Source organism: Dermochelys coriacea, chromosome 3 (assembly GCF_009764565.3).
Source record: "Dermochelys coriacea isolate rDerCor1 chromosome 3, rDerCor1.pri.v4, whole genome shotgun sequence".
NCBI classification, from domain to species: Eukaryota; Metazoa; Chordata; order Testudines; family Dermochelyidae; genus Dermochelys; species Dermochelys coriacea.
The window spans coordinates 156,891,161-156,911,075 of NC_050070.1; the positions used below are offsets into that span (position 1 = coordinate 156,891,161).

At 38.2% G+C, this 19,915-nt stretch overlaps 1 protein-coding gene across 4 annotated transcripts in view; it reads left to right on the plus strand.

The window, feature by feature from the left end:
* Positions 1–18,075, plus strand: part of CLIP4 (CAP-Gly domain containing linker protein family member 4) — a 53,504-nt gene extending 35,429 nt beyond the window's left edge. For 3 of the 4 annotated variants that reach the window (XM_038396869.2, XM_043511639.1, XM_043511638.1), the window contains 9 exons: positions 377–512; positions 1,333–1,470; positions 5,291–5,374; positions 8,495–8,635; positions 9,148–9,282; positions 11,459–11,582; positions 12,835–12,899; positions 14,114–14,186; positions 15,601–16,833. In XM_038396869.2, coding sequence (XP_038252797.1) covers positions 377–512; positions 1,333–1,470; positions 5,291–5,374; positions 8,495–8,635; positions 9,148–9,282; positions 11,459–11,582; positions 12,835–12,899; positions 14,114–14,186; positions 15,601–15,922 — 1,218 coding nt within the window. In that variant the 3' untranslated portion in view covers positions 15,923–16,833. Of the gene's footprint in view, positions 1–376; positions 513–1,332; positions 1,471–5,290; positions 5,375–8,494; positions 8,636–9,147; positions 9,283–11,458; positions 11,583–12,834; positions 12,900–14,113; positions 14,187–15,600 lie in introns of all 4 variants that reach the window. The other variant, XM_038396872.2, reaches the window with a different exon arrangement.
* The last annotated feature ends 1,840 nt before the right edge of the window (positions 18,076–19,915 follow it).

Consider the following 19,915-nt stretch of genomic DNA (forward strand, 5'->3'; position numbering starts at 1 on the left):
ACATGTTGTCTGTGACTCCTTTCTATTGTGATACCTGCCAATAAATACTGCTTTTGTTCAACCTGAGGTGACTTAGTCCTGTCTCTTATATCTTAGAACACTTACTGGCTGGCATTCTTGAAGGAAAAGGATCTCTGCACTCAAGGAACGCAGAGAAATGTGAAAGTGGCAATCACAGAATATCGGGATTGGAAGGGACCTCAGGAGGTCATCTAGTCCAACCCCCTGCTCAAAGCAGGACCAATCCCCAACTAAATCAATCAGTGTGTATAGTGATCATGGATCTGGAGATGACTTATTATCTTACATAGTATCTAATGGACATGATATTTATTTATTATTCACAAAGTCATTCTGTGTTAATTCTTTTTTTTAGGTTGGTACATTAAGGTTTTGTGGCACAACAGAATTTGCCAGTGGGCAATGGGCTGGTGTAGAACTGGATGAACCAGAAGGAAAGAATGACGGAAGTGTTGGAAAAGTCCAGTACTTCAAGTGTGCACCAAGATGTGGTATAACTTTATTTTCTAGATGTTTTAGAGATACTTAGAAACCTTAATTAAAAAAAAAAGAAAAACATTGGTTTGATTAGATGAGTCGTCTTTAGGTCGATAAATACAAATTATTTGTCCCAGATTTTTCTACTTTGTAAATTCCTTTAATTGCTCCTAACTTCATCAGTTCTAAGTGTTGCAAAAGAAGTCATTTCTGATTACTTCCTTGAAACTGCAATGTAGTATCTTTCCAGTTTTGCCATCTTCAATGGTTATTTGCTTTTCTCACAGCCATATTGTAATTTGTTTCTTTTCTATTTGACATTTTCTCTCATAGTTTACCTGGCCTTCCACTTTGAAAAAGATTTGTTTGAGCATTCATACAGATATGCCCTTCTTAAAATTTCTCTCCAGCATAACCCTCAAAGGAATGTGATGTAGTCTCTTTTCTTTGTTTGTCAAATTGAGGTGTGTGTGTTGTAAATTTGCTTGGCATTTCATTTCCACCTGTGGGATGATACAGGAGCTTGTGCTGAGGGATGGTCAATCTCAGTTTCCAGCTCAGCCACAAACATTCCATGAGATGCTGGGCAGAGCACTGAGGCACAGGATAGAGCAAATGATTTTCCCATCTATAAAATAGGAATAGTACTTCCCTACCTCACCAGGTGTGAGTATAACAATCCATTAATGATTGAGGCACTGAGATACTATGTTAAACAGAGTAACCTAAGAGAGAATAGCTAGATTTTTTTTGTTGCATTACTGCTTCTCTTGGTTTACATACTGCATACAGAAAGAGATGCATGTTTTTTTTTGTTTTTTTTAAATTCTCTAGGTATCTTTGCACCTCTTTCTAAAATAAGTAAGGCTTCAGATCTCAAGAAGAATTTTGTCAGAAGTCCTTCCACACGATCTAGTTTGGTAAAGTCCAAGAAAATCGATGTAACGCATATAACTTCAAAAGTGAATACTGGTAAATTAATTTTTTTTATAAAGCTAGTATCTCCAAAAATCAGACAGTAATTTTGCGTATCTTTTTATATTAAAATCCTAGCTTGTAGTTAATTCATCCTCTTGGGATAAGAAAGTAGTATGACATTTATTAATTATGCCTTTTCATTAACTGAAGTTGTTGGTGCTGAGAGATGTTGAGCATCTGTCACTCACATTGAAATAGCTTTAAACTACAGGTGCTTATTGCTCAGGATCAGGCCCTATGGCTCAATCACAGTAAAAAATTAATGTTCTACCATTTGGTACGTCATTATACTATAGCACTGGTGTGTTATGCCTTTTTACAATCCCCTGCAGCATTATGTAACGTTGATTGCTAGAAGGTAAGATATGGGACTATTTACACTGTTGCCCAATTCTGGTAAGACAATTGCTATGTCTTTTTCTAGGGCTGAGCCAGGGGTAGCTTTAAAGCGACTAAAGGTTCTGTTCTCATTTAATGGTCATTTTGGTGGTATAATATACTAAGGGGATCTAACATTACATATTGATATACTATTTGGGGAAGGCTTACCATAGCACACGCTCTGAAGCTTTTATAGCCGTTTCTGATTGGAGATGATCTCTGTGAATGTCTAAAATCGCTTTGCTTTAATTATGTGGATTTTATTTGACTTGATCAGCAGGTTGTCAAACTGTCGAGGAAAACACATCAGGAAACACATATACACAAAGTGTATATGCAGCTGTATACAAGTATTAAAATACTGTAAAAAGTATTAACACCAATTTCTTCAATAAAAACCCTTCTGGCAAAAATAATTAGAAGCTATTTTAATAACTACATTGTGTCAAGGCAATGAATTCGTTCATCTGAGAAACGAAGAACACACCTGGAGGGAGAGAGATTCTTGTGTTTAAGTCAGTGGGTGGGGGCTTAGGAGATCTGGGTTTAATTCCTGGCTCTGTCACAGACTTCCTGTGTGACCTTAGTTTAGGCAAATCTCTCTGTACCTCAGGTCCCCATCTGTAAAGTCAAGATAATATTCCTTTTCCTCCACCCTTTGCCTTTCTTGTCAATTTAGCTTCTAAGCTTTTGGGGCAGGGACTCTCTTATGTGTTGTACAGTGCCTAGCATATACAAATGGGCCCTGATCTTGATTAAATGATGTAAAAATAATGCTATTAAATGGATTGTTCTATAATTTCCTCTCTCTCTCAGTCCTGCCCAGTTGGACCCTTAATAGTAAAGCAGCATGACTTTACAGGTGGAGGGGTGTAAATATATTCCTACAAAATTATTAAAATCTTCTAAAACATTCCTTTTTTAACTGTAAAATATGCAGCATATACAGACAACATGATGGGATGGTGGAATAAATTTTTTTGGCAGTGATTTGGGATGACCTGCAAAAGTCATTTGACTCTTGCTGTCATGTCCATGTGGTAGACGTGCTGTTCTGTGACCATTAAAAATAATTGAACAGCCAGAATTTTCTACACACTGACATACTTCAGAAAGTTTGAAGTTCCCTGTCTGACCTTTGCTAGAAATGGGGCATTTGTATAGTATAAGTTGCATGGTTACGATTTGATCTGAAAAATGATATGCTCCACGGAACTCATCTTTTTTTGAAATGCCTTGTCCTAATCATATCAACTTAGACAATTAACTTAACATCCAGGCAGTTTAACATGATGTGGAAAAACTGACACCTTGCATAAAATGCTACACTTCAATAAAATAATTACATTTATTAGCTTAGGCCACCCACTTTACAGTTTTGCTATCTCTTTCTATAAAACAGTCTTCATTTTGGTTGTTTGGTCCACTCATAGTATTGTGAGCCATAAGACAGTTGTTTGTTAAGATTGAGCTATGATTTATTTTCAGAAGATCTTGACTAAAATGGAAAAGGATTGTTTTTCTCCAAGGCAATGCATTCGTGACATCAGTTTGTGATGAACCTGTTTTTTGACACGGCTGTGCCTAGCCGTCTATATAAATCCAAATATTTGACACTTGCTTTAAGACAAAATCAGTGTAAGTTACACCTGGTGCACCCACTAGGGCTTACATGTGTAAGCAGTATGTAGTGAGCTGCCATTGTAAGATACTCTTATGCCAAAGGGCCTATTTATCTTAATATGCCTGGTGGAGTCACTTGGTAGGATGGGAGAATAAAGTTGCAAATACAGAGCTTTCTTCTGAAACATTTACTTACGTTACTGGAGTAAATTTCTTTATTGCCTTAACCACCAATAAATTATTTGCGCTACAGGCCGTGCAAAATAATTAGTACATCTTCTATAAACATTGTAGATGGACTGCAGAGTTCTGTCAAACCTTACCTTTAATATTGTATATAGATATTTTTAATGCTTTCTTTTATTTGTACTTTTGATATTTATATTTGTGATAAAAATATTTGCTCTTTAAATAGTCCATTAGATTTCATCAGTAATGGTCACATTAGTCCCAGTTCTTACTGTGATCATCAAGGATTTTCTGTTTTAAAACGTATCTCCAGCCATGAACAATGTTCTCACATGTCTGACTCTTAATGCTGAAATATAAAACACCTTAAAATAGAATACAGTAATAAATAAGTACAAAAATAATATATTATCTGGCCTAAGCCAGTAAATATAATTAAATAAAAAGTCTGCTTTGCCCTCATCACTAGTACCAGCAAAATCGTCCGGAAGGTTCTGTTCTCTTTGCCTAGCCTAGTAGCAGACAACCACTTATGAATACAAAATAGCTTGTCCATGAAGCATGTATTTAAGCAGCAATATTAGTTCATACATATGTTATTACATTGTTGCTATGTAGTGTAAGAGGCTTTTTAATTAGATTAATATTGGCATATTCACTCCGTTTTCATAGGTTTGAAAACAAAAGTTATGAGGTTGAAACTCAGATTTGTATAAATACGTGCATACACAGAAATTATAGATTTAACAATTGGTACTCTTATTCCAATAGTAAAAGCAAAAAAATTCGGTTTTGAGTGTGTTTAAGGAAATCAGATGTTTGTGATTTTAAAGGATTTTTTGTTCACTTGTGTTAACTCAGATTGCTTCAATATAAACATTTGGCAAGCAATTTGTTTATAATATCGCTTGATTGCTTTGGAGCGTTTTTTTAAGTATCAGTGGTTTAACGTGATTGGTAAATTATATTACAACTAGAAGTTTTATATAAAAATACTGTGGTTTTGTAGTACTCGTATTTGAAGAATCCAACGCATTTTACGAGTACTAAATAAGAATCCTGGGCAGACCTTGGCCCCATTTCACAGACTGATGAAGAGAGGGATAGGAGAGAGCACAGAGAAGTTGCGGCTCGCCAGTAGTCACACAGGAAACTAGTATCAGTCAGGATTAGGACATAGAAGTCCTCATTTTGCCAGTACTGTACCATGTTCTAAATACTAGATATCATACTCTTCTGTAAAGATTACTAGTGTCTATAGTATGTATGTAGATTGAAATGATGGACTTTGAGGTTAATCATAGATGATATTATTGTTAATCATAGAATATCAGGGTTGGAAGGAACCTCAGGAGGTCATCTAGTTCAACCCCCTGCTCAAAGCAGGACCAATCCCCAATTTTTGTCCCAGATCCCTAAATGGCCCCCCTCAAGGATTGAACTCTCAACCCTAGGTTTAGCAGGCCAATGCTCAAACCACTGAGCTTTGGTTCAGTGATCTACAAACCCAGTACTGTATCTGTTTGCATATGTGTTGGGTTTTTTTTTGTAAAATTATTTATAGTTAATTGCCAGGATATTTATTGATCCTATTTGTTTTTTGTCTTTTTTTGTATCCTAGGCTTAGCTACATTAAAAAAAGATACTAGTTCTGAATCCACCTTTTTGGCTACTGAAGAAGGAATGAAAACTATTGGTAAAGAAGGTAACTAAATTCCCCTTGTTGATTCATTTTGGGCCAATTGTAGGTAGAGCAAAGGAAGTATCACGTCTCTTCCTTCCCCTACCCCTCTTTATAGGCACTCAAATATGCTGCAAAAGCAGTGCTAGTGTATACCTGCATGCTAGTTCCAAGCAGCCCTGTACACCAGTCCGCTAGGAGCAGGATTAATCTGAGTGGGACCAATGTGATGCCGCTGTGAAAAAGGCTAATGCAGTCCTAGGATGAGTCCCCCCATGTCCCTCCCCCCCAGTCAGATTGTCAGAGACCTTGGGTTGGTTGGTTCTTTTTTTGGCCTACCTCTGCAGTGTGGGGTCTAGGTCATTTGCTTGTTTGAACTAGAGTGAATGGTGGATTCTCTCTAACTTGAACTTTTCAGATCAAGATTTGAGGCCTTCAGTAACTCAGTCAGAGGCTATGGGCCTATTACCGGGGTGTGTGGGTGAGGCTATGGCCTGTGATGTGCATGAGGTCAGGCTAGATCATCATGATTAAGGCTGTGTGTCTGTCACGGAAGTCACGGATTCCATGGGCCAGCTGCACTGGCCACTGCTGGGGCAGTCTCGGGCCACTACCCCCCACGCCCCAGCAGCAGCAGTAGTTTGGGGGTAGGAGGGGACTCAGCATGGCAGACACCACCCCCGCAGCTCCCACTGGCTGCTGTTTTCGGCCAATGGGAGCTGCAGAGTTGGATCTCGTGGCAGGAGCCGCGCTCAAAGCCTCCCTGGCTTTCCCTCCCTCAGGGAGCTGCAGGGACATGCCAGCTGTTTCTGGGGAGCTGTGCGGAGCTGAGTAGGGAGCCTGCCAGCCCCGCCAACCCTCACCCCCCAGCACCAGCAGGATTCCTGGGCTGCGCAGTGCCCCGTGGGCCACTGTGGCTCCTCCCCCGCAGCACCTGTGGCCCCCTGGCTCAAATTTTAGTGAGGAGTATATAGTACAAGTCATGGACAGGTCATGGGCCGAGAATTTTTGTTTACTGCCCATGACCTGTCCATGACTTTTACTAAAAATAGCCATGACTAAACCGTAGCTTTAATCATGATAGTCCCTTCAGGTCTTAGTCTGAGTGATATGGCCCACTGCCAGGGCAGCATGGCATGGCAGATACATGTATAACCCTGGAGCCCAGCCCCCGAAGCCTTAGGTTCTGTCTAAGAAAACCACGTCATGTTGCAGATGTCTGTAGAACAACCTTTCTATGGGTTTTGGTGGATCTTTTTCCCCTGTGTTCCTGCTGCTGGTTGCATGTATTCCATTGTGAACTCTGTTCAACAAGTATCAGAATTTTAAGCCTTTTATTACTTGTACGTTTGAGTGTTGAGTAACAAATTATAATGGTGTAACAACATTTTTAGATTCGTCTTCTGTAACGTAATCATTTCAAAAACATTTTAAGTCTGTAAAAATATTATTTTTTCCTTTAAAATTGGAATCCAGTCTCTAATGATCTGTAGGTTTATAATTGTCTAGTGACTTCTGATGCTTCAGTTTTTGGGTGCTCAATTTGACAATGCAAAGAGATCTGATTATCAGAGGGTGGATGCTCAGCACTTTATAAAAATCCAGCCCCCATCTAAGGTTTCTCAAGTTGAACACGTATTATATTACTATTTGCCTTTGAAGATTTTGAGTGTATGCAATTATTTAAAACAAAACAGAAACCTACCCTTCATCTGAGTGAGTGTATTTTTCTTGAGAAAAAAATCCTCCCCCCCCCCCCCCAAACGTTTCAGTTCATGAACAGTTCTAGTTAGAGACAGGGTTTCAAGATGTAGGAGCCTAACTTTAGGCATCCATATTCCTAATGAGGCACCTAAATAATTGGCTTAATTTTCAAAAAGTGCTGAAAACCCAGCCACTTCTGACTTCAGTGGGAGGTGCTTGGTGCTCAGCACTTTTGAAAATTGGGCTACCTAATCGGGTGCCTAAATACAGACTTTAGACATCCACCTTTTAAAATCTTGAGTTTGGAATGTTACCGTTGCACACTCAGAACCACTATTTTTATACTTTTTTAGGACTTTATATTTTTAGTTCATGTTGAGATCGCCAGTATCTTAACTTTGGAGCGTTTGGTTTCTTGTACACTTTCCTTAGGTACCCCATTCTTTAATCTGTGCTCTGGCTCTCAACAGTTGCACTTCATATTTTTGACACCCCCCCTTCCCCAAGATAGAGGATTTAATGATATGAATACTGAATCTGTCCTAGCTCCAACCATGCGTAGATCTCAAACATTGAATGAATAGAGCCTCACAACATCCCTGTGAGTCAGATAAGCAGCATTATCTCTAACTTCATAGATAGGAAAACTGAGGCACAAAGAGGGTAAAATTTTTCTTCACATTCAGTTGGTACATCTATACTTCGATCTGGTGGTATAATTTCCAGCTTGAGGAGACACACCCATGCTAGTTCTGATCAAGCTAACATATTAAAAATAGTGTGTACCCTCAGTGTCAGGAGCTGCCCCATGTATGATCAGAGCTAGCATGGGTATGCCTCCATGAGCTGGGAATTATATCTCTAGCTTGAGGTGTAGACATACCTGGTGTTACTTTTGGGCAGAAAAGAAGAGCTGAAAAGGAGAGAGAGCGCTAAAAGAAAAAGTTAAAACCAGACAAATCTTATTAAATATGTTCACAAATGGGGATAAAAGTGATTTATCTCCCATTCTTATTTTATTGTAAGGATTTGAATATTAATACAGTATATAATGCATACATTAGGCGCTAGTTCACACGCCATTACTCACCCACAAAAATGTCACTTTCCCTACTTCTCATCAACTATTTAATAAACTGGATACTGAGAATGAGGTGATGAGGGCTCATGTTACTAATTCTTCATTCGTTTAACAAATGTACACTAGAACATTTACCAGCACAAGAAGTATTATAAATATCTAAAAACAATCTACTGGTGTGAAAATAAATGGATAAAGTTCATGCTGTGAAGTATCAACTTTGCCTTTTAATTGGTTGCTCCCTTGCTTGCCTTGTAAATTAATGAGGTTCTTCTGTACCATACATGCTTGTTTGCTTTAGTTGACTTGTCCTTTCCTGCATACCATCTCTGGATAATTATTTGCATTACCTCTGTCAGCTTTCCTTGGATCCAGCAGTTCTTCCTCTTCTACTACCTCTTTAGAGAGCAAACAGAATCATCCCAAGAAATGGAACTCAACTAACAGCAATAAAAAGGCAGTGCCTAAAGTAGTTTCTACCTCATCTAAAAGCAGTGCTGGTACTGTATCTGTTGTATTATTAAAGAACACCTTCACAGGCTGGGAATAGGGATGGCAGGTCAGTTAATTGTTTGGTCAAATATTCGTATAAATGTATTTGCTTTTACTTTGTCACTGCTTGGGGTGATAACTTAAAAGAGGCACTTGTCAGATAGTTTGTCCTTAAATTTAAGTTTTGTATTTTTGTAACATTTTACTATTAGAAAATTTGCAGAAGGAGGTGCTGTTCTTAGTTTCACTTACAGATGAACTGCACTTCAGACTATTACTACAACTTCTAACAACTAAGTAAATCCTAAATCCAGCATTTTTTAATTAGACTGAATACCCACTGAAGCAAAGGAATGTTTTATCTAAATAGTGTGTGTGGAACAGGACCTTTTGTTAAGAGCATATATGAATATTTGACTGGTCGGTTGGCTGACTCTCTGCAGAGACCTCATGATGTACGCTTCTTTGCATTTCAAAAATGCTGCTCTGCTAATTTCAGTTTTTCCCCTTCATTAAACAGGACTGAATAATGCTTCTCCATCTACAAGAAAAAACCCTTTTGATGAAGGAGAAATTCAGCTTGGAGACAAAGTGCTAGTGGTAGGGCAGAGAACTGGCACTGTTAGATTCTATGGTACAACAAAGTTTGCACCAGGTAAATTTTATCTGTTCTTAAACTACATTGTAGAATCAGCGTAATGTCCTAGGAACAATGTAAATGTTTGCAGCTTAATATTTAAAACAGAAAGCCAACAATTTAAGAGTTTTATCTCAATTTCACTTCATTATAATTGAATATTTGACTTTGACATGGAGCTGCCTAGAGTAATGAAGAAGATGGTACTTTAAATTGTGACTGTCACTTGACATTGCAGTCTTTAGCATTATTACTGTACTTTCTGACATTCATTTTCTTAAGGCTGCACACCTTTTTTCCCCCTGGGCTTTTATATGCAGCTGTTTTTGAGCACATTGATGTCTTGCGTTACTGAAGCTCTGCTAGAACATTTAGTGCTCCTCACTTTTTAGATGTGTCATGGTGATATATTGAGCTTTTTCAGAGTTTTTGTTTGAATTCAGTTACTTGTCAGGACCGTTTTTTGTATTTTTATGCCCGATGAGGAGTTACCGATAACTAGAGAACTTAGGTGCTGGAAATTGCCCCCAGTATTATATAGTTAGGTGTCTTCAGATGGAGGTGGGTTGTCCTGAAACCATAGGAACTATAACTTTTGAAAATGTATCTTTTCCAACTAGGTTATTCTTATGCTTTCCTATCATTTTTGAGCTCTTTCATAATCCAAACCTCTGCCTAGAACATAACCATAAGATTGATGCAAAAAAGGTTCAATTATGCAATGTCTGCACTTAGGGTGACTGGTATATTTGTACCTCCACTAGTTTAAATGGAAGCCCTCTTGCTTGAGATTTAAAGTGGCAATACCTTGTCTTGACACTTGGTGGTATCAATATTTTTAAAAAATTGCTTAAGATAAAATGTCAGAATGAACTATCAGCAGGCACAAGCCACATTCATCATCTCAAGAAATATGTTAAGCAATCCCCATTTAAGATGTCATTATTCTCTAACTTGATAGACTAATATAGATTCGATAGAACTTAATGGAAAAGCCAAGAGAGTCTATTAACCTCAAGTGATTATGTTCCTGTATTTAACTTGTATTGGGTGAATGGATTTCCTGACTAGCTGAGTGGTCACCATGTAAGATTTTATTTATTTATTTATTTATTTATTTTTAAAGAAAACATCACCATTGCAACTCTTCACCTTTGAAACAGCCATATTTAAAATGGCAAAAAGTAGGCAACGATACAGAACTCTGCTCTCTGAGCAATTGGCAAAAACTTGATTTTTCTCCCTGTTTATTTTTGGTGGCAATGCAGATCGTTTTCAAATAGTTTTGTGTCACCTGCCTTTGGTGGACAGGAAAGAAGGAACTTTTGACATACTGATCCCTTCTGAATCATAGGTCACTGTTATTTCTTCAGCTGATAATTAGTATTGCTCTTAAACCTGTAGCCTCGGCACCAAATTACTTGAAATTAATTTTGAGTCTTTTGGGGCTGGACAGCATAAGGATTGCTAATAGGATACAGAATTTCTCACCTTTACATAATTAGCTGACACTTTTCACAAGTTGGTAGTGATCAAACTTATTCCCATCTGATGTCAGTTCAGTAGCCTATGTGAAATGAATTGCTGGCCAATCCCTGTTCCTTGTACACTTGTATTTGCATCACAAAATCTGCCTTGCAATTGGTAATAACTACTTCTGATTTTAGAGAGGGAAAAGGACTGAATGAGCATTGAGTGGCATTTGAATCTTAGTAGTGGTCATTTGAGATCAGGATTAAGGCATAAATGCAGAGGAATTGCCAGTACAGCTTTATCATCTGCTGCTTTCAGCAGCCTTAAATTCACTTAAATAAAATGCAAAGCTTATTTTCTTTTCTGTTTGTAGCTAAAATAGGCCATTTTTCTTAAAATTGGTTTAAAAGTTTTGAGTGATCAACAGTATTTCTAGGGCTATTTTGAATATAGCATTCGTATCTCGTTCGTATTTTAATATAATTTAGTTAACTGTTCTTATTTTTCTTCTGTATTTTGGTGGTGGCATACATTTTAATTTGACTTAATGAGATCACTTCTGGGTAAGGGAAAAACTGTCTTGGGTTTGGTTAAATACACAGATTGTTGTGTAAATTAGTCATATTCGCAACAACTTGATCATCTGTTAACTATTCTAAGTACAAAATTTTAATGTTACCCCGGGTAAAAGTAATATTGGAATTCCAAATCCCAACTGTAGGCTTTTGGTGTGGCATTGAACTGAACAAACCTCAGGGCAAGAATGATGGTTCAGTTGGAGGGGTCCAGTACTTCAGTTGTCTCCCCAGATATGGCATATTTGCCCCACCAACCAGAGTGCAGAGGTGAGTCATGATATTGTTTTATGTCTGTCACAGAACGTTTTCTCACTTCCTCTCCCACGGGAAAAAAAATTCTGAATGAACCAAAGAGGAAAAACAATTATTTCTGCTGCTGGGGAGGTGGTAGACCCCTTGGTTCTGAGACTAGCTTATTGAAAAGTCCTACCTAGTATGTCTCAGCACCAGAGCTATATAAACAGGAAGCATACCCAGGTGGCTGTTTCAGCCACCTCACAAATTTAAAAACATTTCATTCCATCCCATTGCCTCTGTATCTAAGTGATTAAATTTAGGGACATAACTAATTAAATAGGTGCTTTTGAAAGCTCTCATTTTTAGGGCCAAATCCTGATACTGTGAGCAGAATTCAAGTACAAAGAATCTGCCTGTGGATGCTGCATAGCTTCCTGGTGGGTAATAGATCTCTCAAACTGCAAACAGGAGCCAGAACACCCACACCATTGGATCGCAGCCACTACCATTGGGCTTGGGGGAAGGAATACCAGAGATAAATCTGTGCTCTCTAGCCATGTGTGCCTGTGACCAGTGGATGAGCACAATGCCTGTGTCTAGTTACCACGACTGACATACCCATTCTCTTCTCCACTTCCCCTTTTTCTTCTCCTCCAGTCTTCTAGTACGGCAGACCATCACAGAGCGATGCCACGCAGCATAAAAGATGATGCACAATTTCCCCCTTTCTACTGTTGAGTTATAACACGCAGAGCAATCAGCACTCTATCTGTAGCCTTTAGGTGTGTGTGTGTGTGTGTGAGTGTGAGAGATAGATAGATATATAGATATATATAGCATTTTCTGTTGCTGCATATGCTCTCAGGCAAACTTTCATCCTGCACCTCAGTAAGATTTAAGATGTCTCCTCTGAGTTTTCTTGATCTTGAGCATACTGTACCTTTTTCTGTATCCTTAGATACACGCATGTAAAATTTTATAATACTAGCTGTCTGTTGACAAAAGACTTCCTGTAGTTATGTATACAAGGCAGAGGTAAGACCCCTGTGGGACTCTGAACTCTGCGTTTACTGACTTATGGGCAACTAGAAGCTCAATTTATTTAGTATTGAAAATTTAACTAGCATGGTGGGGAGGATTCAACCCTAAATTAATCCAACATATTAAGTCTTTTGAAAAACCTTGCAATGGCTCTTCAGCCAAAATAGCCCAGCAATATATTTCTTAAAGTTGAAATTTAACAATTTTAATTTGTGAGACTTAACCTGTTATCTCACTTTAGATTAACAGGTTCCTTAGACTCCCTCACAGAAGTTTCATCAGGTAAAATAAATCATTCTTTCCCAGGTAAGAATCTGCAATGTGGGTCTGGTTTTGTGGATAGCCTGTAGAACATTTCGAGAAATTGCAGCTTCCTGGACATGCCACCCAGGTTCTTTGAATGGCCAAAGTAAAACAGACTTATAGAGCAACCCAGGTTCCCCAAGATGCATTGCTACTTGACTTCTCCCTCCTTTACAAAGGAGCCAGCAGTCACTGTCTGCAAGTAGGATTGGAGTTAGGAGACTGACATGCTATCAATTCCTTCAGTTGCAGAAATGGAGGAAATAATTGCCTCAGGTGTCGGAATGCAATCCATCAATCCAGTGAATAGAAATGAATTCACTTCCTTGAACAGTTCCTTTGATCCCTATTGATATATACTGGGGTTTTTGCTTGTACTTAAAAAACAAAAAAACAAAAAACAAAACCTCCAAACCCTGGCTTCAGAATGGACTTACTGCAATAAATGGATATTTGCCCCTTAGTCTACTGTTGACTTAAAAAGGTGTTTTGTAAAGCTCTATGTACTCTTTATGCACTAAATTTTATTATATAAAATACAAGGCACTTTGGTCCAGCGGATAGGGTGCTAGGCCGGGACTCAGGAGCTAGGAGTTATTTTCCTGTCATGGCCCCGACCTGCTGTGTGCCCTTGGGCAAGTGAACTTCCCCTCTTTCTGCATCTGTTTAAGCTGTAAGCTCTTTGGGGCAGGAACTGTGCCTTAATATGTATTTTTACAGTGCTTGGTACGATAGGGCCCTGCGTTCAATTGCTACCATAGTACTCTTTTTACTGATGATGATTAAAGTTCTTGCCCAAAATTTTACCATCTAATACAAAAAGAAAACAAAACAGAGGGCAGTGGTTCAGGCACAGAAGGGATTGTTGAGGAGATCAGAATAGGGATGATTCACAGATAATTTGGGTTTGATACAAGAGCTAGTGAATTATTTTGGCATTTTTTCAAAACAAATTTTTTTGTGGAAGTTTGTTTCAAAATTTTGATTTATTTATTTTTACCTACCCCTTGTTCCTCTTCCTCCTCAAAATTCTTGAACATTTATTTGTTCTTATGGAATTTTTCACAACAAAATACTTACCATTTCCCAAGCAGCTTTAGTTAGGAGTGGTGGGGAGGGTACTTAGCAAATGAGATGGGAGCAAAGAAAGTGGTTGTGCAAGTTTTATTTTTAAATCAAGCAGTTTAGTCACCTTATTTATTCACTTTCTTATGTAGGTTTTAGACGAAGTTCAAGTACAACTTCTGCATCTTCACAGAAGGAGATAAACAGGAAAAACTCCTTTGTCAAGTGAGTGTTTCTTTAAATATGTATTAACTGTGCAAAACTGGCAAGCTGTGGTTTAGAATCACTGGAAGAAAGCCCAGAACTTTTTTCTCTTGACATGTGCATGTAATTGCATTGAATGGTGTGGGTTCCTTTCGATTCACATGTGTAATTTCCATTAATGCACAGGACCAGTTCTTGCAGTCTTCTTTCAGACAAAACTCCCACTGAGTTCTGGCTGAGAGGGAATGACTGCAGGACCAGTCCTAAGAGAAGTGAGCTGCTTGTGCTTGTCCTTGGATCTTGTTCCACCAAAATAGAACAGGGAGTGAAAGTTTCAACTGTGAACTCTTCCAATTCCAGTTGACAAACTATAGCTTAAAAGAAATATATCTAACATGGAAAAAAATTGCATTCTGTCCTCTTTCCGTAGTGGCCTTTCATATTTTTTTGCTTGACTTGTTACTTTGCTTCAAATATACCATGTTAATCTAATCTGATATTTTAAAAATGAAATCTATTTTCTTCTTGGCTGAATATAATTAGATTAATTGACACTTAGATTATGGATTTTTGCAAAGGGTTTTATTATCTTTCATTGTATGTGTCTGCCCAGCATCCAAATGAAAATGATCTATTTCTCATGTAAAGATATAAATGCAGAGTGGGCTGTCATTTTGCACATTTGATCACATAGCTTTTGTTGAAACAGTTTTCAGGGAGTTTCAGCTCTTGCATCCTTGTTCTGCATTGCAAAGCACTATGGCCATGTACCACTTAAATTCATTGGACAGAGCCAAATTTCTCAGTGTATTAACTATATGTTCAGTTTTTGCACACTGAGCTTTCTGATCTCTGTTGCCATATGATGCTTAGACTTGCATAAGGAAAAAAGAATATGGGGACATTTCTGTTTGAGAAGGAGAATTCTCTTCAGGTACAGTACCTCACTGGATTCAGTGGAGAATTTGTGTTCTGTTCAAGTATTTATTCCAAGTATTTATGGTGTTTTACACAATTCAATATTGTATGTGTTTCTATCGCCAGCATGTTCTATCTGATATGTTTCAGTTATAACACAATTTTGACCCTTTAATACTGGCTGGCCCTGCTGTGTCACAACTTGATTTGGCTTAATCTGTTCATAAGTACAGCAATTTGTTTATGCCGCTCTCTGTTAGTCATACCATTGTCTACAATAAAGAAAAGGTTGATCTTAACATCAGCTAAGTGAAAGGGGAACTGATTTTCAATATGTTGTGATGTGCTGGCTCTAATTGTAAATAACTGCATAAACATCCTACTACTGACATGGGATCTATTAAAAAGGTAAATTAAAATGCCTTTCAGAAACAGTGTGTCAGTGCACAAAATAATCATAGGAAAAAAATGCCCTTGTGTGCTCACTGAAAGAAGCCCAATTTATTTCCCTAACTAGATCTAGAAGCTCGCTGCTGCGGCGTAGTTGGAGCAACACTACTACAACTAACCCTGAGGGACCTGTGAAACTACATGAGGGTTCTCAGGTCCTTCTAACCAGCTCTAACGAGATGGGCACAATTAGGTACATCGGCCCTGCTGACTTTGCACCTGGAATATGGCTTGGACTTGAACTCAGAAGTGCCAAGGGAAAGAATGATGGATCTGTGGGTGACAAGCGCTACTTCACCTGTAAGACAAACCATGGAGTCTTAGTTCGGCCTAGTAGAGTAACCTATCGTGGGATTAACGGAGCAAAACTTGTGGATGATATTTGTTGACCCAGAATGCTTACAACCTGTGCATCAAGTGCTAGTGCAATGATCTATAAGCATTAAACCACATACAATAACCCCAACATCATCTGCACGGAATGCTGACTTAAATTTTATCTAAACTATGAAACCTGCTTTTTTTGGTAACTCTCTTTAGGCTCTAACCACCTCAGAGTCCTATACCCCTCTCTCCTATTTTGACACAGTCCCTGCCTGTGACTTTCTTGTAAAAGCCTTCTGGGTTTGATACTGCATTATTTGAATAATGTCCCACCCCGAGATGGCCAGTATATCTGACATTCTTTAAGTTGCTTTGTGATTCAAAGTATTTGGAAGATTTTCTTCCATGTACTAATGAACTGATAAATCATTCTGCTGCCTTTTCATAACAAAGGAGATGGTTAAATGAGACACATTAGTCTATGCAGTATTGGTCCCAGGATATTAGAGATAAGGGTGAATGCCAGAATATATCTTTTATTGGACCAACTTCTGTTGGTGAAGGAAACAAGCTTTTGAGTATGCAGAGCTCTTTTTTTCTTCTTCTCAGACCTGAAGAAGAACTCTGTATAGCTTGAAAGTTTGTCTCTCATCAACAGAAGTTGGTCCAGTGAAAGGTATTCTTCCTTCACCTTGTTTCTCACATTAGTCTGTTTACTAGACACTTTGTCCATCTCCCTGTGAACTAGTAGTAATAAGCAGGAGAAATGACTTTTTTTTTCAAATCAGTTGTGAAACAATTAAGCATTTTATCATTCAGAAAAAAAACCCATCCCCCAAAAAACACATGGAGCCAATGGAAAAAATGGTTTCAGAGAAGCAGCCGTGTTAGTCTGTATTCGCAAAAAGAAAAGGAGTACTTGTGGCACCTTAGAGACTAACAAATTTATTTGAGCATAAGCTTTCGTGAGCTACAGCTCACTTCATTGGATGCATTCGGTGGTATTTTCCACCGAATGCATCCAATGAAGTGAGCTATAGTTCACGAAAGCTTATGCTCAAATAAATTTTAGTCTCTAATGTGCCACCAGTCCTCCTTTTCTTAATGGAAAAACGGTATTTGAAAGAATTTGCTGCTACAGTGTTATGCCTGTGAACAGCATGAATGAAACAGAAAAAAGACTGTAAAAAGCACAAATGCACTGTTTCTGGTTTGCACTTTTCTCTGTGTGGATTTGTAAAAAGACAGCAGCATGCACTTTTATCTCTATCCTCTGGAGAGCTTTCCCCTACTGTTTGAAGAAATTCTTTTGTTTGCTGTTGCTGCAGGCTACAATCATGTTTCAATGCATATAGAACTTAGGTGGCACCACACATCGATATTGGTGATGCAAGTATTAAGTCCTTATTACGTATGGTCTGCAGGAGGTACTATGCAGTATAGATATATTTTTTAAGCAAAGGTTATTCAGTTTTTACTTTGCATTTTATATATTTCTTCATTGTCCTTCAGAGCACAGTTTCTTCTTTGCTACATTTGCCATTTATAAAACTCGTAAATTGCCTGTGAATCTTCTTAGATGTAACATTGTAACACTCCTATTTTGATTATTTGGATGCAACATGATTTGGCACAGTGTTTTCAGAATTTTTCATATACATCTTGAACAGCTAAAATGCATAACATGTTTAGCATGTAATAACTATCTTAGTGCAAGTATACAGGTTTCAGAATATCTCACAGTAAAATGGTTTGACGCTTCTAAATGTGCTGTTTGTTGCATTTCACTTAGTTGAGAAGTGTACAATGACTGACTTTGTGCAGTTTATGCAATGTATTTTAAATATGGCTATTTTTCCTGACTATTAAAAAAGGCTGCATATTGTATTCTGATCTATGGAAGTTTTTAACTGAAGATAAAAATTGTAAATTTTGAATGTACACATTTTATTGTAAACTGTCTAAATTATAGCTTTGTATGTGAAGTTAGCAAGGTTCTGAACATCTGTATCTTCTGTGTTTTATATCTATAGATCTTTTTTCTGTAATTAACAGTATTTACTGATCTTTGATATATTAATGCCCTTTCTTTTAAAGATAATTTGCTTTTGGGGGGAGTGTGTCACAAAATGATTGTCCTTTTTTTTTTCCCTTACAAATTATGTAAATAGGACAAAGAAATGGCAGCTCTAATATATAAACAGGTTTTATATCTTCATGTAGTTTATCAATGCTGTATGGTATAGAATTGCAAGCTGGCAAGCAAAGTGTATACATCACTTAAACTGGTCTTGTTTTTCTCTCCTCCCTCCCTCCCCCATTTTGAGTAGTGCAATGTCTGTAATAACTTTAGGGCCTAGGCCACTGCTGAGACCAGAGCCATTCCTGCTTTTTAATTCAAGATCTGCCTTGACCTGCCTGAGCACACTTAATGAGTCATCTGTTTACTCTTTGCACAGCTGAACTATGGCACCTGAGGTAAAGGCACATATACTCCTGGTTCCCACTTTTGGAGGGCCTTGCTTTCCTTTTCTTTATGCCAAAAATGATCAGCAGTGGTGATGGTTAACCTTGACACTGCAATGAGCTTAAAGGCCAATGATGACAGGAAGACTGAGATCGAACCTGGCTCTGTGATTTTGTCAGTCCTGTTGCCCTTAGAAAAGAAACACCATGAACTTTAAAACACATTTACTTTGCTATATAGCCACTGCAGCTCACCTGAAAGGAGATTAACAGGACTTGCTCTTATTTTTAGGTAGGAGTTGAAATATTATGTGAAAATACTTCTAAAGCTTAGTAATGTAATAGTTCATCTACAGCCCAGGTGTGATGTCCTGCAAAGGAATTGATGATGAGATAATTATTGCAAAGATTTCAATATATATAGCCCAACAGCTGGAATTAGTCACTTTATTTATCTTCATGCCTTTTGGTTCACTACATTTGTTTACAATACAAGTACACTATTCAATACAAAATACTCAATGACCATATATTATGTTTTTAATATCCCTGAAGTGCATAGGCCCTTCCTTTATACATAATGTTGCATAAACTGCTATACCTGTGATAGACATTCAAGCATTGTTACAGACCAAAAAAGCTGGATACAGATACTTTCCTTTGGGGAATATGGGGTAGGCAACATGTGATGTCTTTATAGGGATAAAGGGATTTTTATATTAGTTTTTCAAGGTTCTTTTACCAAGATGATGGTGGTAGCTCTGGGGCCCAGTTTGCAAAATACAATCGAATAATCCTGTTATGCATTGTAGAAAGAGACCACAGAGGCTTTTGTGACAATGCACCACCTGTGCGCAGACACAGCAAGGGCAGCAGGTGCTGCTACAGTTAGATGCACCACTTGACTGGTTCATTACAGGCTGAAAACATCACCATTTTTAAACTGAAGACAATTACCTGAAACAAACTGTGGGGCTTCAAGTAAACCTACCAATGAGCTCCCAGCAGGAAGTGGAGCAACCTAAACTCAGATGGAGGCCATTGCCTTATACTGCCTGGCCCATGTCTCCCTCTCACAACAGCCATAGCCACTTTGTTGTAATTCACCTTATAGCTGCCTGAACCTACAAAGCTGATGAGGTACATGGGGGGGTGGGCAGGGGTAAGGCTGAACAGGAATCATCTCATTCCCCCTTACACACACAGCTTAGCACCCACCTAGAACCTACTGAAATTCAACAAGAAATCACTCCTTCCTAGGTCTAGTCCACATGGGAATTAGCCAGTTTCAGTGTTAAATGACTTACAGCTATGCCATAGTTATTTTTCCCTTAGACTGGGTGTTTTACAGGCCGTCATGCTACCCACATTTCATTGTAGCTACATAAGACATCTACAATGAGATAGTATTCCCCCCATTGTGGGCCTTGTGATTCTACTATAAACTATGCACATGAACATTTTATTTAAAACTTACTCCAAGACACACTGACTTCTGGACAAAAGTTTGTTACAAATAGTGTCTAGTGTTTTAGATGGGACTCCCTAGACACATGATGTGTCAAAGTGTTATATAGGCTCACATGATCAGG